The following is a 22,954-nucleotide window of genomic DNA, read 5'->3' on the forward strand; positions in this document are numbered from 1 at the left end:
AATATCACAAAGCTTCAGCACAACTTCCTGGTGGTTTGGGATCCTAATGGAAGCTACGCCCACTGTAGAGCATCTGCAGCTAGCCCCAACAATTGAATTTAACGTTCCCTCCCCCTCCAAGTGACTGCATTACTTGCTAGGAGGGTGAAGAATAAAGAAGGGGAGCGATGAAACACTTCACCACAGAAGAAAATTTAAAAAAAAGCAAACAAGCTTAGCATTAAATCCAATGGCTACTCTCTTACCTGAGGGGTTTTAATCACACTTAGCAGATTAGGAGGAAAATGTCTTTTATTCATGATTCCAATTTCCGTAGCACCTTTTACCCAAAGAGTAATCAAACTTGCTTTATAAACACACATGTGGCCACCTCTGGGGCAGGTGGCCTGGCTTACGTGACAGCTTCCAATGAAAAGTGTCCCCTTTGTGAGCGCAGCTAAGTAAATGCAGACAAACTGACTCACCCAAAGTCATGTATAGGTCAGCGATAGAACTGGAATTTGCAGCCCACTGAACTCAGGTAAGAGCATAATGGAGGCAGATTCGACAAACGATTAAGACCAGATCAGTCATAGGCTGGGAATTGTCACCCTGGGCTGAATGTACCCCTAAACCACGACTGCTGGAAATTGGGACGGTACAGACAGGTCTTATGCAACCTGTTCCTTATCCTCTCCTTAAACAAGCAGGTTGGCTGGTCTTTTTCTGACTTCATGCTAGATGAGAACAGAGGGTGCAGAATAGACCTTCCGTGCCCACCTCTGCCTCTTCCCGCCCACAGGGAAGATTTTCCACTAGTTGGAAAGCTCATATGCCAGCCACAATATTAAAAGCTGAAAGGAAGAGGTTATAGTAAAAAGGAGGGGAGGTTGTCAAGGTGGGCTGGGGAGCCACAAAAGGAAAAGCAAAATGGATCCAGTATCCGAGCAGATTTTTGCAAGCTAACCAAAACATTCCCTTCTTTGTCCAGCATTGCGCCTGCGGCTCACATACTAACAGACCACAAAGCATTCCTGCTTCTTTCCCGCCCTCCCGATGGGTGGGAGGAGGAGGGAGACAGAGCACCTTCAGTCCCTCTCCAGTTCAGTTAGTTTTGCATTTCAGTCCCACAGTGTGTTTCTGAGCAGATGTTCAGCCAGCTTGTAGTTGGACACACTCTGGCAGAGGCCTCAGTCGGCTCAGAGGATTCGGCATCTCCTAGAAGATTTCTTTCTCTTTTTCTTCCCATTTGTGATCTTCTCTTTATGCTTCCGGATCTCCCGGACAAGTGTATAAAAGGCATCTTCCACTCCCTGCCACCACAAAAGAAGAAGAAAAAAAAAAAAAAGCACAAGATGTCACTGCTGATTTTAAGACCTTGTGTAGTATCCAATACTAAACAATGAAAAGGGGCCACCGTGGCAGGGTTGACTTTAAATTGCAAACTGCTTTCACATTAGTACTGCCAGGCTGCTGAACTGGGTTCAACCGCCCAAGGGTGAAAAACAGAACCACAAGGCCCTCACTGCACTCCAGTTCAGTTGTATACAGATTTTTCTCAATAAATTCACTATTGCCTGGCTACTCTTAACACCCCCACCTCAAACTGCTCTTTGTTTTGCAGTTCCCTAGGTTCAGTAAACAGTCTTCTGGTCATTCAGAGTGTACCTGTCTGGTCTTTGCGGATGTCTCGATGAATGGGATCCCGTAGCCCCTGGCCAGCTCTTGCGCTTGTTTTGTGTCAATTGTCCGAGAAGGCAGGTCACATTTGTTTCCAACTAAAACCATGGGGACGTCATCTGAATCCTTCACTCTGTTAATCTGCTCCCTGTGGGCCAAGAACAGATAAAGCAGCTGAAAATCCTGATTCAAGTCCTATGTACAGAGCACAGTGGCCACTGTGCTTTAGCGCCTGGTTCATATTCAGATCACTAAAATCAAGGTAAAAGGTCACAGATTTGGTATACTGCCTTTCTGCGATACAACCAAAGTGGTTCATCTATTAAACAAGTCCCCCTGGTTCTTAGCGCACTGAGACTGAGAGGCAGTATGAGCAGGCAAGCTATGTTCTGGTACAACACTATCTTACACCTACCCATCCCTGCTAACTGAACCGAGTGTTTGGAAGGTTTCTGGGTGTCTCCAGGGACAGGAAAGGACGCTGACCTGTAGTGGTGGACATCTTGGAAGGATTTCATGTTATTGATGGCAAAGACGCAGAGGAAGCCCTCTCCTGTGCGCATGTACTGATCTCTCATGGCGCTGTACTCCTCTTGGCCTGCTGTGTCCAAAATGTCCAGGAGGCAGGTCTCACCGTCTATCACCACCTGCTTGCGATAAGAGTCCTGTGGCGGGAGAAAGAGGAGAGGGAAGACTCAGTTGATCGTCTACAGGGAGCACATGCTTTCTAATTTAAAACATTGTTTATTAAACCTTGGTATACTACCTGGCTTTACCAGAACACAATGGTTGAACTCTATTCAAACGACAAGCAAGACCCAATTCACTCTGACTGCAAATACACATATTTATACATATTACATTAATGAATCCTCCCCTCCTAGCAACTTAAATGGCAAACATCTACATAAAAAATTAGGGATTCTTTAACTAAGCTTCAATAAAAAGTAGTCTTAATGTGCCTTTACACAGGTTCCTCCCATACTCTAAGAGACATGCTTATGCTTTCCAATATGCCATTAAAAAAATTACCAAGTGTGCACTTACCAACACCTATTTTGTAGACATAAGAACATAAGAATTTGCCTCCGCTGGGTCAGACCAGAGGTCCATTGCGCCCAGCAGTCCGCACCCGCGGCGGCCCATCAGGTCCACGACCTGTCAGGTTATCTTGATTTAGCCCTATAGCCCCCTTGTTTTTATCTATACTCTTTCCATTTTCATATCTATCCCTATCTGTATCCCTCAATCACCCTATCTTTCAGGTATCCATCCAATCCCTCTTTGAATCCCCGTAGCGTACTCTGCCCGACCACTTCCTCCGGGAGCGCGTTCCATGTGTCCACAACCCTCTGTGTGAAGAAGAACCTCCTGGAAAAATAGTTTTAGCACACAGCGTAGGCTGATTTGGAAGTGTCCACAGGATGCCCCAGTGTATCCTGTGGTAAGTTCACGTTAATGCTTTCTACAGCTTATAAAAGGGCCTCTTAGTTTTTAACACAACTTTTTTTTTTCTTCAGATTTCCCTGTGCTCAGATTAAAGCTAGGCAGTTTGTTCTACAGTATGGGAGTCAGTCAAAAAAAAGAGTGCTCTCGTGTGGCCTCCCAGTGTGCTTTAGCAACTGGCAGTCCTATAATGTTCTCAACATTCTAGAGGCACAAGAGCTCAAGTATGGATTTTCAATTTTATTCTAAAGCAAATAGGCAGCCAGTGAAAACATTTCAAAAGAACAGCGATACGATTGTATCTGTGGACATTCTCCTAAAACCCTTAATTGCTGTGTTTTGCAACTTCTGTAAGCATCTAATATTGCTAGAAGACGTTCCTTTGTATATCAGGTTTCCAAAATCAATGTGAGATATAAGCAAGGCACGAATTAAATGTGTAGATTCCTCAAATAAATACTTCAAGGAGCGCAGCTGTAAAACGTCAAATCCCATTTACACAGGAGCAGATACTTGATCGTTAAAAAAAATATAGTCTGTAATCTATCTGAACACCCAAGGTTTACCAAATAGTGTTGGAGCCTGTGACGGATGATACAAGTGGCCTGTGGTTTTAGAAACATTTAATATCAAATGGTGCTCATTAAGCCAAACTAATACTTTATCCAAGCAGTTGTGGGGCCATGATTAGCTAAGATGAAAACCCCTTCTCCAGAACTTTGAATGAGGGTAATAAGAAGACTTAAATAATACAGGAGAGAGCGTGGAACCCACTGTGGATTGGGCACTGATATTTTATTATGCTGCTCCCTGCTCCCCAGCATAAGAGAGTCAAAGCTCCTCATCAGAATCCCATACTGGGATTGGCTTGAGGACAGCACAATGAGCCGAGATCCTTCTTCATAACTGCAGTGAAGAGATGGTACAGAAAGATGTGGCTTCTTGGGTATTGGTACTAATTTATTACTGAAAGCAAACGGGGGAAATAGCCCATCTGTACAAAAATACACTTGCGTGACCATTTATAGAATAGATTTGCAAAAGGGGTGTATCCATGGAGGGGCATGGGCAGGACAGGGGGGAGTTCCCTTAAAATCCATGCAATGTTATAGAATTATGAGGATCTGAGTGCAAACTGGGATGCCAATCCCAGGCCATCCGTTATAGAATGGTGCTCAGTGCCAATTGGAGGTCAAATTTTGAGTGCCATTTACCGAATCTTGCTGAAAATGGAGTGGCCGATGGTCCACTTTCAGCTTCTCACCACATAACACTGGGAAGTCTGGCTACAGCATTGAGCTGGCTTGAGATTCACACCATACCAGGTAGGGTCTCCGGGAACTGATTTGGAGCGTTGTACCCTACATGGTAGGGGGCTCCCTCCCAGGGCTGACTGGGGTCATAGGGTCACTCACCTCTATAGTTGGATCATATTCATCGACGAAGTGGTTCTGTATAAGTTGGATAGTGAGGGCGCTCTTGCCCACACCACCAGCTCCCACCACCACCAGTTTGTATTCCGTCATGATGCCACCCCTGGAAAAGAAGCAGAAAGTGAGAGTGTTCGAATGGCTCAGAATAAAGCTGTAAGCTTTCTTGTAACCTGTTATTGATTGTTAATAGAAATAAATATATATTAATTATAACAGCATATTGAGTTTCCATGAAGCCAGTGGTAATGAAAGGCCATAAACAGGCGGCTTTTCAAGAGACAATACCAAACTATGGCTGGAGGGATGGGGGTCCATGTAAAAATCTTACACTGGCCATACTGTGTACAACTCGGTGGGGGGAGGGTAGTGAAATCATACAGGGCTCATACATTAGGGAAAGGGGGGAGACAATGAGAGTCCTAGTGCTAAGGGGTGCCAGTTCTGTAAGGGAGAAGAGAAGCACTGGGTTCTCAACATTGTGGGGTGTGGTGGGGGAGATGAGGGGTACTGGAGGAGGAAGCGCACTGGGTTCTTAACATGGGGAGGGGGGGGCACACACTGGCTTCTCACCAGCTCTGCTTCCGGTTCCGCTGGCTGGCTGGCTCCCTCCCTCCCTTCTTCTCCTCACCGTCTCCCCTCCATCGCCGCTGCGCCCCGCTCCCTCCACTTCCTGCTTTACAGCCCCGAACCGGAAGCGCACGCGGCCCCTCCCTTACTGCCACCCGCTGCTGGCCAATGCCGCCTCGGCTCCGTCGCGGCTCCACCAATCGGCTCGGGGCAGCGCCCCGCTCGGGCCAATGGGAGCTACGCCGCGCGCACCGGACCCGACCTCTTGTTTTTTTCTCTCTCGCTCTTCTCAACCAGCTTTATTAGGCAGGATCGTGGGTCAGACGAACAGGGCGATCCTGTTTCTTCCTTTCCAGTGACATTCCCAAGGATGTGAGATCCCAGTTCAGATCTCACGTTTTCTTGCATTTCCTGCCCTTTCTTTCATTGTTATCCATAGGAATGCGTCGAATGAGCTGCCAATGACAGCTTAGGACAAAAGGGAGAGAGAGGGTGCCCCTTCCGCACCAAGATCATCCCAACACCACCCCGTCAAAATTGAAATGCTACATTCTGCCTTGACTCTGTCGCCTGGATTGTGGGGAGGTCGCCCAGATCTGCACCTAAACTGGTTTTAACCATCAGTTCTTGGACTAAACGAGCAGAGGGTTTACTATTGTAAAATCCGGACCCATGGCCCCAACCCCAGATTCACCCAAGTCACATAAGAATAGCCTTACTGGGTCAGACCAATGGTCCATCAAGCCCAGTAGCCCGTTCTCACGGTGGCCAATCCAGGTCCCTAGTACCTGCCCCTGGAAATTCTTTTTAATCAGACCTGTGGGTCCAAAGCGAAGGGAAATACGGGATAATTTCTCGAAATGTGTTAGTTATGAGCCTCACTCCTAAGCCTGGGCATGATTCGGGTCTCTCCCTGGGGCACTTTCTCCAAGTGGGTTCAGTTCAGTCTTTGATTACCATTATTAAGAACATGTCCTGACTCTCAATGTAAGCAGGAGAGGATACCCACAGGGTTTCATTTGGAATTCTGGCAAGTAAATTGTTACTGCTACTACTGTTATTTATCATTTTTATACTTTTAGCATATAATAGACGGTCACTGCTTAGAAGAGCTTACAATCTAATTTCAGGAAAGTGGCTGCCTAGATCACCCACTCAACCCATCAGCTATATTATGTTGTGCTGTGTTTTGTTTTCTTATATTCTGCTTTGTTGTAGTTATGTGTTAGGTTGTGTTTGTTGAGTTGTTTTGTATTTTTGTTGTATTATATGTTCTGTTATGTTATTTTATATTGTGGTATGCTATATTATATTATATATATTTTGTTGTGTTCTGTTGTATTAATTTTGTGTTGTATTTATAGATCACATTTTTTAGGCCCCAAAGCTGTTCAGAGAACAATATATCATGGAAATAAATGAAAATTGCAATATACAAGCACAGTTCATAACTGGCTCCTTCAGAGAGCTCCCAGCCCAGGTACTTGGGCTAATTAATGGGCTTCCCCATTGCAGAGGAAAGGAGAAAGATCTTTAAACCAGTCTGGGATTTCTGACCACCCTGTTCTGGTACCTGCAGCATAGAGTTAACATGCAGAAAGTGACTACAAATCCCACAATGCACAAGGAGCTAATGTCCTAAGTTTCAAGTTTATTATGGTTTGATATACTGCTTTTAAATACCAAAGCGGTTTACATTGTACAAAATTATTATTTTTTTTTAAAGATACCGTATATACTTAAATATAGGTCAAGATTTTTGGGTCATCACCCAGTATCCACCCGACACCCTCCTGGACTTCCTGTAGCCTGCCGTTAGGCCGGGACAAGAGGGATCCCTCCTGTCTCCCATCCCAGCCAATACTAACAATTATCCCCCACTCCTCCCTCCCTACATCACAATTAAAAACAGGTGAGAGGACATACATATAAAAAAATTTAAATTGACAAAACATGGTACAGGAGGAAAATGGGCTGGGTTACAATTCATGAAATAAAACAATGAAGAGGCAATTGAAAGTACGATATGGACATGGGAAAGGCTTGAGTGAACCATTTATCTAAAGCTCAAAAGCGTCCTTAAAGAGGTTAGGTTTTAAAATTAGATTTGAAGTGATTAGAATTAGTTTCCAGTCTTAGAGCTATAGGGAGGGCATTCGATAATGTGGGTGCGAATACAGAATAAATGGTTTTGTGTGTTGTGTCTTAATATAACTGACAAACAGATGGGACTGTAAGAAGATGATGCTGAGATGATCGTAGTAAACGCGAGGTTTTGTACGGGATCAGAAGTCTGTCAATAAACAAGGAGGAGTGCTTGGTCTGAACACTGAACACAAGAAAAATAATTTTAAATGTAATTCTGTGGGAGATGGGTAACCAATGGGCCTTTTTTAAAAGAGCGGTTACCGTATATAGTCGAATATAAACCGAGATTTTGGGGCCAAATTGGCCCAAAAATGGGGGTCCTGGTTTATATTCGGGTCATCCCCCAGTGACCACCTGAAACCCTCCCGGACTTCCTGCAGGCCTGCCTTAGGCCGGGACAGGAGGGGTCCCTCCCGTCTCCTGCCCCGGCCGACACTAACAATTACCACCCTCCCTCCTTCCCTCCCTCATGTACCTGTTGGTTCCCTAGTGGTCCAGCGTGTAGCCCGCGCTGAAATCCTCCAGAAGATTGTAAAGGTAAGTAGCCAGCGGCGAACCCAAGCTGGCATGCAGCAGCAAGCTTTTCGTGCTGCCAGCCAGCCCTGCACTGCTCCTTGATAGGCTGCCGCAAGTTCTTTCGGGATTTGCGGTTCTTGCGGCAGCCTATCAAGGAGCAGTGCAGGGCTGGCTGGCAGCACGAAAAGCTCGCTGCTGCATGCCGGCCTGGGTGCGCCGCTGGCTACTTACCTTTACAGTACTGTACTGTAAATCCAATAGACTGAGCGATTGGTCAGAAGAGGAGCAAGAAAAAGATTAAACAGCATAGGTGATAAAATAGAGCCTTGGAGGGACACCCAAATCCTGTGTGTAAGGTTCTGATGAAGATGTTGAAAGGCAGACCTGGTAACACCTATCAGAGAAATCGGAGGTAAACCATTCCAGAGCAATTCCTGAAATCCCTAAAGATTCGAGGACTGGGCTGCTGGAATCAAATCACTTAGCAGTTCCTAAGGTTTCCACTTCAACTGGGGCAGAGATGCTGATCTGGGCCTGGTGAGCAGGAAGACAGTGAGGTGGTAGCCTCAATCATCCCCTTTAATTAAAGTCAAGAGCCTTCTAGGAGGTGTACATAAATACAAAGCATAAAGAACATATAAGCAAACCAAATTAATAAAAACAGACCAACTGCAGTTGTTAGATTGACAGATGAACTAAGACAAACTGGAACGAAGGGGGAGGCACAGGTTAGCTATTATTTAGTCCTTAAAAGGCAGTTATATAGTTCAAAGGCATCGGCAAAAAGGAAAACTTTAAGTTTGGACTTAAAATAGTTTAGGGTTGTCTCTTCTCTCAAATTTTTTGGCATGGAATTCCAGAGAGACGGGGCGGGGCCTTCCCAGGAGTTGCAGTGCTAATCCACAGCTCAGCAAAAATCGGTATCTGAGGCTGGCTGTGCCCCAAATCTCTTGTGACTACAGAGAGAGAACAGACAGCCATTTCCTTCCCCAAATTCTGTGGTCTCAGCTTTTTTCTCACTCCTGGGATATTCTGTGAATATCTTGTAAGTTAACAGAGAACCAATATTTTCTGATGTTACCTCTAAATCTATCATATCAGAGCTTCATCCTGTGACCTGCTGTGCCACACCATTCTCTCCTCTGAGACAGGTTTATACTTGGGGGTACCGTATTTGGATGTTTGCCATTTCACCCTCTTTCCTCTAGGGCAGGGGTTCTCAAGCCAGTCAGATTTTTAGGGTACCTACAATGAATATGCATGGAGAGATTTGTATACAGTTGAGGTAGCACATATGCATTTATCTCATGCATATCCATTGTGAGCTAGCTTTGCAGAGTTTAAAAAAGGCTTAGCTAATTTCCTGAAAACCACCGCTTATTTTTAGGATAAGCAGTATAAAATAAAATCTGTGTTACTCTTTTGGGAACATATGGCTCCAGAAAAAGGAGGACAGATTGAGACATTCAGGTTTTACTTCCATTGCCTTCATGCCTCACTATCCTCCTTTTTCTGGAGCCATGTGGTAACCCAACTTTTGGGATCTTGCCAAGTACTTGTGACCTGAACTAGTCACTGTTGGAAACAGGATACTGGACATGATGAACCCTTGTTTTGATTCCGTATGGCTGTTCTTATGTTAAGCCCTGATGTAGGGTTATAGGCAGTGCTCCACTATTCTGTTTTTTTCCGTCTCCAGCGTGTCTGTTGTTTCAGAGGTAGAGGCTCCAGAACTGAAAATAAAGAGCTAGGAAGGGTTTTGAAAAGAGGAATGTGTAGATGAGAAGGCCGAGATGCTGAGTATTTTTGGTGCACTGGACTCGCATCGCAGTGCAGCCACCCACGTTCCTCTCATTATTTTCTGCAGTCTCAGGTAGTTCTCTGTGCTTCACGCAGGTTCTTAATTAGTCCTGATGGTCAGGGATTAAACATCGGGGGCATTGTTCAACTCTTTACTGTGTGTCACTTTGCATAAGCTCTCAGAAAGTGGGCGCAGTGCCAGCCGCACCAGCGTCATCTCTACGCCAGCACTCTGTAGTATGAGAGCACGCATCATTCTGCTTCCCCTTGACCTTCAGTAGCTTCCGTCCCCACTCCCGCTCCCAGGGTGTGGTTTCCCACAGCATCCTACGAAGTCTGCCCGGATGGCACAGCACGAAGTGGGCCTTCCAAGCAGCCCCCTTGTGCCCATTTTACATGCCCTGGGTGGCTCAGGGTTGTAGGGTGTGATGCTGAGATACAACTGCGATATCGTGGGCCACTGGCGATGTCGCCTGTCTCACAGTTCGTCAAGGTCATGGCGGAGAAATCTCGGGCAATCGAGTCAGGACTAGGGCAGAAATTTGATTGGGGATCCCAAAGCCCACCAGCAGGCTGGGTCTCCTTCAAATTCAGACAGGTCCCCATAGCTTGGCAGCCCTGGGCAGTTTCCTGTTTGCACAGCCTGTAATCCCGGCCCAGGGCTTAGCGCACCACGAGATCTTTAAGAACGTGGTATCAAATTCATTCTCCTATTTACATTTTAGAAGGCAATTGAAAACTTATTTGTTTTCCAAGTTTCTGAGTAACTAACACCTCCAAAATTATTTCTTAGTCTACTCCATTTTGGTATTCAAGTTACCGTCTTCCAATCTCTTACCCTGATGTTAATAATTATTTAATCTTTTGTAAACCGCATAGAACTCTTTGGGTCACGTGGTCTAGAAATCGATGTTATGTTATGTTATGTGTGACACTGATCACAGTGACCCACTGCTGCCGTCCAGTTACACAGTTCTGTACAATAAAGGCTGGCTGATCTGCCTCATATTAGCTCCACTAAAGTTCTTGCAGGCTTCCCCTGTCCAGAAGTCAGAACTGGAGCTTGCACTGCGCTCCGGAGAGGTAGCAGGGTGAAGAGATCACCAGGGAAAATGACCCATTGCAGGGCAGGGAAAGACACCCAGCCCTGACCCACAGAGAATTCCCCCTCCCGGGGCCTGGAGGCAGAATCTTGCATGGTGGTTGTCAGAGATGTCGGGGGGATGATGCATCCAGCGTCAACCTTCTCAGCTTCTGACAGGGCAATTTCTTTATCAGGCAAGCTGTCTTCTCCAGTAGTGGCACGAACACTGAAGAAAGGGAGAGATAAGTGGTGGATAGGGGGAGGAGGCGCTCAGATCTTTTTTTCTGGAACAGAGTTTTAATAGCCAACATTTTTGTTACTCACTGTGGACACCTTTCAGATTCTTGTCACCTGTGGCAGGTGCCCTGGGAGACTGGTAACAATAAAGCTGGCCTGAAGCCGTGGTCAGAAAGGAAGACCTCGTGCTCCCTGGAAATGGGTGGGATGGAGCTGCTTTGTGGCAGAGGATGAATCATGGAAGCAGTTTTTGTTGATCTCGATTGCAGAAATGATTGGTATCCATTGCTTTGGAAAGTGCGTGTTACTTAGCTACTCCCACAATTTTAAAATGTAAGTAAATTGGGAATTCAGTGCGTTCATCGTGCTCAGAAAATCCACTTAGTCATCGCGATGAAGCATAAAAGCATGAAGACAGCACGGACAGCTGAAGAACAGCTGTTCATCAGAACCTCATGCAGCTGTCAGGCTGATACATGGAAAGATTGAACACAGCACAAAGAGTTGAACACAGAATGAGGAAAGGAATTAGGACACTTATGACTTTTCATCCATTTCTCTCCACTCCTTCTTCCCTTCGAGGTCCCCTCTCTAAGCACAGAAGAAGTGTCAGGCTGTGCCTCTTTCTGCCTCCCTCCTGCTCCTTTCTCTCCATCCCTATCATCCTTGTCTTGCCTTCTCTCACCTTCTCCCCCTCTCCTCTTTCCCCTCTGCCTCCAGCCTTCCTGAATTGCTCATCTTCCCTCCTCTCGGTCTCCCCTCTTCCCTCCTCTCCTTGCTCTCCCGGTTGGCCTCTCCCTCCTCCCCTTCCTGCCAGTCTTTAGCTGACCTCTCAGTTTGCCTTTGTCAATTCCCCACCCCCGCCCCGTCTTCTGACTCCTCTCCTCTCTCTGAATTCCCTTCTCCATCCAGAAGCTCAGGCTCCCCTTTGTCCTATGTAATTCCACCTCATCAGCCCCCCTCTAATTCCCTATGTTCTGACTCCCCTTTGTAGTGGGCCTGTCATAATTAGTCTGCAAGCTCTTCTGAGCAGAGACCGTCTCTTACGTGTACAATGCACAGTGCTGTGTGCCTCCGGTAGCGTTATATAAATAATAAATTGCTGTTGTTGTACCCCCTTCTCTCCACTCTGCTCCCTCCCATCTATTCTCTTCCTCCAGCCTTGTCCTCTTTCTTCTCTCCTATCCCTCCCTTCTCTTCCTCCTTTCTCTCTCTCTTCTCTCCTCTCTCATGTTTCTCCTATCTGTCTCTCTTTCTCTCTCCCTTTCTCTGCTTTGTCTCTCCTGCACTTCTCTCTGTGAGGGAGGAATATGAAATGCCGGGCCTCTCCCCACCCCCATCCCCTTCCTGAATGGATCAATTCCTCACCTCTAATTCACTGCATTAGTCCAGTCTGAAAAGAAAAAAAAAAACCTCACAGATCTCCTTCCTCTCTGAAAGGTCTGATTTTTATTCTTCTTGGACAGGAAGTTTTTAAATTATTCACCAGGCTTTAACTTTTACCATGTTGCCGTTTACACTCATTAATCTGTTTCCAGATCTGGACTATTTCCCCCACCTCCCAATCTAGGTCTTTACTCGGTGGGGAAAGCTGGGTGGCACAGGGCGAGCAGCTCATCCCAGGGTGGAGGGCTGAATGCTAGGGAGGAGAAAGGCAGTCCAGAGGTGATGGTGGGATGGGTGGGGATTGGGGGAAGGAGGGAAGAGCTCTTGGGGGCAGTCTTAGTTGCATCATACTACTATTCATTTATTTACATAATATAACAAACAATATAACATAAGAATTATAGAATACTGGAGGGATGAGAGAAAGAGAGATGCGTCTAATAGCCCTATAGAACTGATAAGTAGTTCAAACTCCCCAACGCCTCTATGTCCTCTTTGTCTAAATTAGATTGTAAGCTCTTCTGAGCAGGGACTGTCTATTACATGTTAAATGCACATGTACAGTGCTGCGTACGCCTTTAACCGCTTTAGAACTGATGGTAGTAGTAGTAGATGGGGGGTGGGGAGAGATAGCTGCTGTGGAAAGGGATTGAGGCAGCCCTGGGGTTTCATGCACTGGGGAAGCAAGGTCCCGCGATGACTACTTCTGTTGCCTCTGCTCCGGAAGAGGTGAGTGACATTGGAGGGGGGCTGGGCCGGCAGATGCAGGGATTTGCGGCAAGGTCCTATTACTATTAAAGATTCTATCCTGCATTAAGATCCTCGGGGTTATTTTCGATAGCAAACTTACCTTCCATGAACATATTAGTAATATTGTTAGATCTACTTTCTTTAGATTACGGCAAATTCGGTCTGTGTCTAAATTTTTATACCCCAAATCACTAAACATATTAATTCATTCGTTAGTGATTTCAAAAATTGATTATTGCAACGCATTGTTTAAAGGAATTGCCTTAAAAGAACATAAGCAGTGCCTCCGCTGGGTCAGACCAGAGGTCCATCGTGCCCAGCAGTCCGCACACGCGGTGGCCCAACAGGTCCAGGACCTGGACTGTAATCCTCTATCTATACCCCTCTATCCCCTTTTCCAACAGGAAATTGTCCAATCCTTTCTTAAACCCCTGTACTGTACTCTGCCCTATTACTCCCTCTGGAAGCGCATTCCAGGTGTCCACCACACGTTGGGTAAAGAAGAACTTCCTAGCATTCGTTCTGAATCTGTCCCCTTTCAACTTTTCCGAGTGCCCTCTTGTTCTGTTATTATTCGAAAGTTTGAAGAATCTGTCCCTCTCCACTCTCTCTATGCCCTTCATGATCTTGTAAGTCTCTATCATATCCCCTCTAAGTCTAAAAGATATTCATCGTTTGCAGATTGTTCAGAATGCTTCAATCAAACTCATAATGAATGCTAAAAAATTGGATCATGTGACTCCTCTACTCAAGGAAGCGCATTGGCTTCCGGTTGTTCACCGAATATCGTACAAATTAAGTTTGCTGACTTTCAAATCCCTTCTTTATAAAACACCTGCTTTCATTCATAGATTATTGATTCCCTAGACTTCCTCTAGATTACTCAGATCTAGTGACCAACATCTCTTGACTGTTCCTTCTCTTAAAACTATAAACACACGGCGGCGATCTATTTTTTCCCGTTACTGCTCCCCAAATGTGGAACTTACTCCCAATTCATGTGCGAGAAGAACTTAATTTGGATAGATTCAAGAGCAAGCTAAAATGCTTTCTTTTTAAAGATGCATTCGACAACTAATAAAATTACATTTGGTCTACAAACCTGAAATTGGGATTAGATCAGGCGCTTCAATTGTGCTCTGGCTTTTAAACTCTCTGATGCGCACTGCTCTCCTCTTCCCTATTGTTTTTTCCTTACATGTCTTCTTATCATTTTTAAATTTGTATTTCCTTTCCCATCCCATTCCTTCTGTATCTCGTTTGTCGTGTCAGTCACATTTATATAGTTTGTTTCCCTTCGATTTCTGAAATTTAATATTTTGTACATCGCTTAGAATTTGGAATAAGCGATTAATCAAATACTTAATAAACTTGGAAACTTGGATGACTGCGGCAGCCGGTTCACCCCCCCTCCCCCCGACGTCACTTACCTGTTCCGGAGCAGAGGCAGCAGAAGTAGTCATCGCGGGACCTTCCTGCACTTCAGTGTGGCTGCTGATTCTGCTCTGGAACAAGTACGGCAGCCACGCTGAGGTGCCATTCTGAGCAGTGTGGAACGTTTCGGATCCGGCCGGCTATGCACCCCCTTGAAGTGTGCACCCGGGGCGGATCTCCCCCCCCCCCCCCCCCCCCCACTGGTACGCCACTAGCTCGTATCATCCTATTTCTCTTTTGAATACAGAGGTCAAACTGTTAGCGAAAATCATGGCTTATAGGATGGCAGCGGTGTTGCCAACTCTTATTCACAAAGCCCAGGTGGGATTTGTGAACGGTAGAACGATAGCTAAAAATGTGAGGAAATTGCTTCTGTCTTTGGAACAGCGGGCAGCTCGGAACCTCCCATCTGTGATGATTAGTTGTGATGCAGAAAAGGCATTCGATAGGGTGCGGTGGGATTTTCTTTATGCTACGTTAACAGCCTATGTGTTTGATGTTTTTTTGTATCGGCGGTGAGGGCGTTGTATGCCCTTCCCGCAAGCCAAATTAGCGTTGAAAGATTTTGAAACTGAACGGTTCCCGATCTCCAGGGGGACGCGACAGGGCTGCCCTTTATCGCCTTTGTTATTTGTGCTTACACTGGACCCCCCTTATCTGGGATATCTATGCAATGTCATCTATACAGGGGATTAATATTGGTGCTACCACCTTTAAGCTATCGGCCTTTATGGATGATATTTTAGTGCACCTAACAGACTCTATGCCTTCCTTAACAGCCTTATTGGAATTGATCAAAGAATATGAAGACTATGCGGGTTTCCGCTTAAATTTGGAGAAATCCGAAGTGTTGGCATCCTCGGTGGAGGTCCAGGCCCTATAGGGGAATCAGTTTCCATTGACTTGAGCGCCAGGCCAGTTTGTGTATCTGGGGACTCTGATTATATTGCATTAATGTGGACAAACTTCAGCAGCAAGCAGAACTTTTACTGGACACTTGGCGGGCTTTGCCCCTTTCTCTGTTGGGTCACATTTGCCTGGTTAAGATGTTTATTTTCCCCAAATGGCTGTATGTGTTACAGACTCTCCCGTTGCATTTGACGAAGAAAGATCTGCGCCTCTTCTATAGAGGTATTACTCGTTTTTGTTGGGCAACCAAGAAACCAAAACTGCAGCTGTCTCAGCTACTGGGGAATTGGAATAGGGGGGGGGGGTTGGGTTTACTGAATGTCCAGGTCTACAATTACTCGTGTTTGCTTCGCCATTTGGGGGATTGGGTGAATTTGACTAGCAGTTACACCCCTCTTCAGATGGAACGGGAGACGTGTTCGCTTTGCTTCATAGTCCCCGGAAGGAGCTGCCAACATGTATCAGAACGAGTGTGTCTTTTTGTACATTGCAAGCTGCCTGGCGTTGGCTCTTGCAATCTATGGGGGGGGGGGGATCCGACGGTTACAGATCTCTTGCCCTTATGGAGTAATCCAGCATTTCCTCCAGGTAGGGAGTCACGGGAGTATCTGTCCTGGGGAGAGAGAGGTGTTTCTCGGTTGGAACACCTCTTGGGGGCTGACAGGGAGATGTTAGCCCATGCAGATACCTGAGGAGCGCAGTGTGCGTGTCATCAAATGGAGCATTATGTGGGATCCCTCGACAGAGCACAATTGGGCAAGCATTTGGGGGCCAGGCTGTGGGAGTTTACTTCTCCCGGGAGGAGGGGACTTCCCTCTCAGTGCCCAGCCTACATGCTAGCTTGCAAGACTTACAGCCAGCTAAGGACTATCAATTTGGATGGGCTAAATGGGAGATGGAATTGCAGATCAATTTGGGACAATGGGATGTTGCTCATACTCTGAGGGCGACGCCTGGGGTGACCCCGTGTGCTTGGTTGTGGGAAATGTATTACAGGGTGACCTTACGCGCTTTCTATACTCGTACACAGTTATATTACAGTTGAGGTCTCCCAACCCCAATATGTCATAAGTGTGGGACGGGGGGCACACATTGGGGCATGCCTTTTGGTCCTGCCCCATAATCCAGCGCTTCTGGAGGCGTTTAGTCTCTTACATGTCAGGGTTGATTGGTAGAGCCCCTGAGGAGTACCCCCACTTAGTTTTGGATTTGCTGGAGGCTTATGGCCATTTACCTAGGGGGAACCGGGCTCTGTGCAGGAACATGAGCCTGCTGGCCAGAAAATGTATTCTCCAATACTGGACGGTCCAGGACCCTCCGGCGTTTTGGCATTGGAGGAACCAGTTGCATCAGTTGGCTACCTGGGAGGCGAGGGATGCGTGGGGGGGAGGTGGGGTCTCGGAAGCGGAAGCTAGTGTTCCTGAATATATGGGAACCATCCTTGCATCCAAAGGGACGAAGTGAGGTATTAAGGTGGATGTCCTAATACGGGCACTCAGATGATGATGGGGGCGAGAGAGACACAATGAGATACAGTGGGGCGGGGTGGAGAGTACCGGGGGGGAGGGGGTTGGGGGAGAGGGGTATTCCGTTGGGTTCTGCTACTCAGGGATGAGTGGGGGGAGGGAGGTGGGATGGCGCTCTTCAGGGCTCATAAGAGTCCAGGGCCTTGGGGTGCCATGCCACTAACTCTGGCCTCGCTTGCCCTTGGGCAGCGTTGGCAGGGGGGTCTGTTAATGTTAATCCTAAACTGTGATGCCTGTTTTAGTGTTGAGGACAATGTCTCATTGTTTGTTGATGAGGACCCTACTATGCCACTGTTTTGCTTACTCTGTTGTTTGCATCAATAAAAAAATTGTTTGAACCATAAAAAGAACCGGGCGACTGACAAATCCAGCACCCAGCGGTATAAGGGGACAGAGTCTGAAAGTGGGGGTCATTACACTGAGGGTCAAAGCTAATAGGACGCAATATTTCTAACCCAATCTCTGATGGAAAAGAGTTAAAAGATGAAATTCTGCAGAGCTAAAGGCTTGGGGAAGTGGGGGCAGGGTGGGGGAAGGAAAATATGGGATCAAGAGATGGGTGAGATACATTAGTCACCCTGACAGGACAGGACAGGTTGAAATAGAAGATCTGCACTGAGACCAGCTAACACACAGTCCAAACCATGAAGGGTGATATCCAAACAGAAAAGGACCCAGTGACCTCCCCCCCTACATCAGACCCTACATCAGACTTAAAGATCTCAATATGTATACCATGGAGGAAAGGCGGGAAAGGGGTAATATGATAGAGATGGGAGATATGACAGAGACGTTTAAATACCTACGTGGCGTAAATGCGCATGAGTCGAGTTTCATTTGAAAGGAATCTCTGGAATGAGAAAACAGGATGAAGTTATGAGGTGATAGGCTCAGGAGTAATCTAAGAAAATGTTTTTATACAGAAAGGGTGGAAGATACGTGGAACAGTCTCCTGGAAAAGCTGTTGGAGACAGAGACTGTGTCTGAATTCAAGAAAGCATGGGATAGGCACATGGGACCTTTATCTGCCTTCGTATTTCTAGGTTATTTGTTCTGTAGAAAGTTCTGGTAGGTAATGCAGAAAACAAAAATTACTTTGCCCCCTCCCTCTTCTCACCTTGCAGAAATTCCTCCCTATACTACTGAGAGGACCTGAAGGTTCAGCAACTGATTTTCTAACACTAAGAACTCGGGAGCACGTAATGATGTTACTAAGTAGAACATTTAAAACAAATTGAAGAAAATATTTCTTCATCCAGTGTGTAATTAAACTCTGAGATTCATTTTCAGAGAATGTGGTAAAAGCAGTTAGCTTCGCAGGGTTTAAAAAAGGTTTGGCTCATTTCCTAAAATGTCCATAAGCCATTATTAATATGGATTTGGGAAAATCCACTGCTTTTATTCCTGGGATAAGCAACATAAAATCTGTTTTACTCTTTGGGATCTTGCCAGGTATTTGTAGAAACAGGACACTTGGCTTGATGGACCTTCAGTCTGTCCCAGTATAGTGATGCTTATGGGCAAATAGCAGCCTCAACCCATGTAGATCACATGCAAGTGTAAACAGTGATTCCAGAAATCCACACCACACAGTATTTTCGATCGACATATGTATTCTCCAAGTTTATTTAAAATTTGATATACTGCTTAAACTACAATTGTCTAAGTGGTAAACAAAACAGGTCAAATATAAAATCAATCAGGTGCGGTGACAAGACAAAAACAATGACAATACTAATTGATACATGTGGTGAGGGGGAGGAAATACACTTTGTGAGAAGAAAGAAAAACAATGAAAGGTAAATACAGTGGGAGGGATTTGCTCTTCCTTCGATGTTATTCTTTTCTGATGGGAGAGTTATAAATCGTAGGCATCTTCAGAAAGGGGATATTGGTGCCTGAGGGAAAAATCTCCTGTCTGATTTTCCACCAGCTCAGAGCCTCACACTGATTAAAAAAAATAAAAATAAAAAAAATGCTAGTTTTGGCTAAGTTTCTACAAAGGATTAATGGAATCTTTCTCCTTATTCCCCTGCTGTTTATTTCTACCTCCCAGTTGAAAGCAAATTAAACAATTAGAAACATGATGGCAGATAAAGGCCAAATGGCCCATCTAGTCTGCCCATCCACAGTAACCACTCTCAATTACAGCCTCACTCTCAATTCATAACTCATTTTCCACTATAGAACAGATGCCCTCGAGGTACCATGTAATGCCCTTGAGTGGGCCTGCACTTGTCTGTGGTGAATGGGGGCTGTCTTTTGCAATCCTCATTGACATGAACCTACGGTACCTGCTCTAGCAAGAACCATCTCCGTTCAAATGTCCAAACTTCGTGTGGGATGCAGCACCCAGTGTGAGTGGAGGTCCAGCAGCTGAGAAACAAGCCTGCCCCTGCTGTTTACTGTCACAGAGGGGCCCATTTTGTCACATGTCTCTGTGCCCGGCCTGTCTGGTGCCTGACAGATGGCAGATGCCATCCTCTACCCCCATACTGGGACTGGGACAAGGTGTGAGGAGAAATCCTGCCTTCTGCAGACTTGGTTCAAACTAGACCAGTTGCGCGGGGTGTCAGTCTCAGAGGAGAAGAGCGCCAGCCTGCATAAGGGAAGGAGAAAGTGTCACTTCCAGGCTGTTGCTGCCCTCCTCAGAGGTTGGCTCAGAGTTGCCATCCACCCCTTAGCTCTTTATACCTGACCACGCTGCAAGTGGTCATAAACCTCAAGGTTCCCCGCTGTCACCCACGCAGTTTAATATTTATATTTCGTCCCTAGGACATCTATTGCAAAGTCTGAATCTAAACTTTTATATATATGCAGATGATATTTCCATTTTAATTCCTTTAAATAATTTTACTACTGACATTTTAAAACAAATTTCTCATATCATGACTGTGATAGAGCAGTGGACATAGAAACATAGAAACATAGAAATAGACGGCAGATAAGGGCCCACGGCCCATCTAGTCTGCCCACCTTAATGTCCCTCCCCTACCTTTGCCCTGTGAATAGATCCCATGTGCCGATCCCATTTGGCCTTAAAATCAGGCACGCTGCTGGCCTCAATCACCTGTAGTGGAAGACTATTCCAGCGATCAACCACTCTTTCAGTGAAAAAGAATTTCCTGGTGTCACCTCATAGTTTCCCGCCCCTGATTTTCAACGGATGCCCTCTTGTTGTCGTGGGACCCTTGAAAAAGAAGATATCTTCCTCCGCCTCGATGCGGCCCGTAAGATACTTGAACGTCTCGATCATGTCCCCCCTCTCTCTGCGCTCCTCGAGCGAGTATAGCTGTAATTTGTCAAGCCGTTTTTCGTATGGTAGATCCTTGAGTCCCGAGACCATCCGGGTGGCCATTCTTTGCACCGACTCCAGTCTCAGCACATCCTTGCGATAATGCGGCCTCCAGAATTGCACACAGTATTCCAGGTGGGGCCTCACCATGGATCTATACAATGGCATAATGACTTCCGCCTTACGACTGACGAAACCCCTTCGTATGCAGCCCATGATTTGTCTTGCCTTGGACGAAGCCTGCTCCACTTGATTGGCAGACTTCATGTCCTCACTGACGATTACCCCCAAGTCTCGTTCTGCTACCGTTTTTGCTAGGATCTCGCCATTAAGGGTATAAGACTTGCATGGATTCTGGCTGCCCAGGTGCATAACTTTGCATTTTTTGGCATTGAAGTTGAGTTGCCATGTCCTAGACCATCGCTCCAGTAGGAGTAGGTCGTGCATCATGTTCTCGGGCACTGAATCTTCGTCTGTTGTGCATTTGCCCACTACATTACTAAGTTTGGCGTCATCGGCGAATAATGTTATTTTACCTCGAAGCCCTTCTGCCAAGTCTCTTATAAAGATGTTGAATAGGATTGGGCCCAAGACTGAGCCCTGTGGTACTCCACTAATCACCTCCGTCATTTCGGAGGGGGTGCCGTTCACCACCACCCTTTGGAGCCTACCTCCAAGCCAGCTCCCAACCCATTTCGTCAATGTGTTACCTAATCCTATAGAACTCATCTTGCTCAGTAACCTGCGGTGTGGTACGCTATCGAATGCTTTGCTAAAGTCCAGGTACACGATATCCAGCTTCCCCGTTACCCAGTCAAAGAAGCTGATCAGGTTGGATTGGCAGGATCTCCCCTTAGTAAATCCATGTTGTCGGGGATCCCGTAGATTCTCCTCATCCAGGATCTTATCTAATTGGTGTTTGATTAGAGTTTCCATTAGTTTGCTCACTATCGATGTTAGACTCACTGGTCTGTAGTTTGCTGTCTCCATCTTTGAGCCTTTCTTGTGGAGTGGAATGACGTTAGCCGTCCTCCAGTCCAACGGGACGCTGCCTGTACTAAGGGAGAGGTTGAAGAGCGCGGACAGTGGCTCCGCCAAGACATCACTCAGCTCCCTAAGCACCCTGGGGTGCAGGTTGTCCGGCCCCATTGCTTTGTTAACCTTGAGCTTTGACAGCTCACCGTAGACACTGCTGGGCGTAAACTCAAAGTTACTAAACGGGTCAACTGAGCCAACCCTTGGACAATCAATTTTAAATTGAAAGCTAATACAGAAAAGACCAAACTTTTTCTGTCCAGCCCAAATGACAAAATAACTAAACCATTGCTTCACTTAAATGGCTACAACTACCCGATTTCAAAATCTATAAAAATATTGGGAGTCACACTAGATTATCATCTAACTCTCAGTGATTAAAAAATGCTTGTTTGCATTATGGAAATTAAAGACCATAAAAAAAATACTTTGATCCATTATCCTTTAGATTACTGGTGCAGGCATTAGTTTTATCCATACTGGATTATTGCAATATTGTCTATTTGGGAGCTCCAAAGAAAGTACTGAGAAAATTGAGAATAGTGCAGAATACGGCTGTCCGACTGATATTTGGATTGAAGAAAAATGACCATTTTAGTTCTTATTATCGATTGCTGCATTGGCTGCCAGTACTATTCAAATTTTCTTGTATCTGTTTTAAGTTGATTTGGGGATTGGCCCCAACTTATCTTTTATCTCATTTCGTGTTGTACAGCCCAACGAGGAAAACTAGTTTACATTTATTCGCTTATCCAAAAATTACTGGCTGCAGATACAAGACTTTTTTGGATAAGACTCTTGCATTTCAAGCGGGTAAACAGCAGTCCTGGCTGGGTAAATGCATTGGTGGAGCTATGTTGTCTTATGGTGCATTTCAAAAAGAAATTAAGTCAGTGCTATTTGACAAATTTATTTCCTAAATGTGGGTACTATTGTTAGCAAAATTCTACAGAGTATATTTAAGAAACTTGTATTTTTAACTATTTGTATTTTGCTGATTGTCCAGCCTTCTGTGTAAACCGCCTAGAAATCGTTTGGTTATGGCAGTATAGAAGAATAAAATTATGTTATGTTATGTAAAAGAAAGTGCTTCTCCCTATCAAAAAATTTAGAAAAACTCAGAATTTCACTAATAATGATCTTTTTTCCCCCCCTTGGTTAAATATACATGAATGCTTTAAAAACTCAGGGTTAAATAATACATACATGCTTCTTGTGAATATGAAAACATTCTGAAGGAGCAGAGAGTTCACAAACTTAAAACTAATTTGTAACAGTCCCTGTTCTATCCTACTCTAAGAAAATTCCTTTCTCCTAGGACAAGCAGGATGAGTCAGCCACATACGGGTGTTGTCCCAACAGCTCCCAATTTGTGGATAAGCTCTCCAATAGCTCAGAGAGATTTTTTTTTTTTTCTCTGAGCACGTGCAGTGCCCGGGCCCCACTGGGCATGCCTGGGCCCTACCCATTTCTCCCTGCTTCCCCCTAATCCCCAGTCTTTAGTTTCTACCCGTTCCCATCGGTCGGATTTTCTACAGCTCTCCATTACAACTTTTCTACTCATCACCTTGAAGATGCCTAAATCATCTAAAGAAATGACTGGGATGCAGGAGAAGGATGAACACACTGGATCCTCATGAATTGTGCACCCACTGATTGGATCCGGCGCTCGAGGTTTCCGTGTTGCTTGCATTGTGTGCACATGTCACCACATGCACACAAGCTAAGG

General features: G+C 45.6%; 2 protein-coding genes across 8 annotated transcripts in view; one reads left to right on the forward strand and one right to left on the reverse strand.

Moving 5' to 3' along the window:
• Nucleotides 1-273: 273 nt before the first annotated feature.
• On the reverse strand, nt 274-5,256 carry LOC117367850 (GTPase HRas-like). Of its 2 annotated transcripts, none has more exons than XM_033960877.1 (5): nt 5,109-5,256; nt 4,521-4,641; nt 2,146-2,324; nt 1,648-1,807; nt 274-1,292 (listed from the first exon to the last, which is right to left on the reverse strand). In XM_033960877.1, the coding sequence occupies exons 2-5, from the start codon at nt 4,629-4,631 to the stop codon at nt 1,179-1,181; spliced, it is 564 nt and encodes a 187-aa protein (XP_033816768.1). In that variant the 5' UTR covers nt 4,632-4,641; nt 5,109-5,256; the 3' UTR covers nt 274-1,178. The 2 variants fall into 2 exon arrangements, with proteins under 2 accessions (XP_033816768.1, XP_033816767.1); XM_033960876.1 differs by having other exon boundaries at nt 5,167-5,195.
• Nucleotides 5,257-5,380: 124 nt separating this feature from the next.
• The window catches only part of LOC117367851 (galanin peptides-like), a 49,079-nt gene continuing 31,505 nt past the window's right edge, over nt 5,381-22,954 (forward strand). For 2 of the 6 annotated variants that reach the window (XM_033960878.1, XM_033960884.1), the window contains exon 1: nt 5,381-6,036. In XM_033960878.1, coding sequence (XP_033816769.1) covers nt 5,977-6,036 — 60 coding nt within the window. In that variant the 5' untranslated portion in view covers nt 5,381-5,976. Of the gene's footprint in view, nt 6,136-11,019; nt 11,224-12,881; nt 13,006-22,954 lie in introns of those variants that run through there. The other 4 variants (XM_033960880.1, XM_033960883.1, XM_033960881.1 and 1 more) reach the window with 4 other exon arrangements.

The sequence above is a fragment of the Geotrypetes seraphini genome, chromosome 10 (genome assembly GCF_902459505.1).
Source record: "Geotrypetes seraphini chromosome 10, aGeoSer1.1, whole genome shotgun sequence".
Taxonomy (NCBI): Eukaryota; Metazoa; Chordata; class Amphibia; order Gymnophiona; family Dermophiidae; genus Geotrypetes; species Geotrypetes seraphini.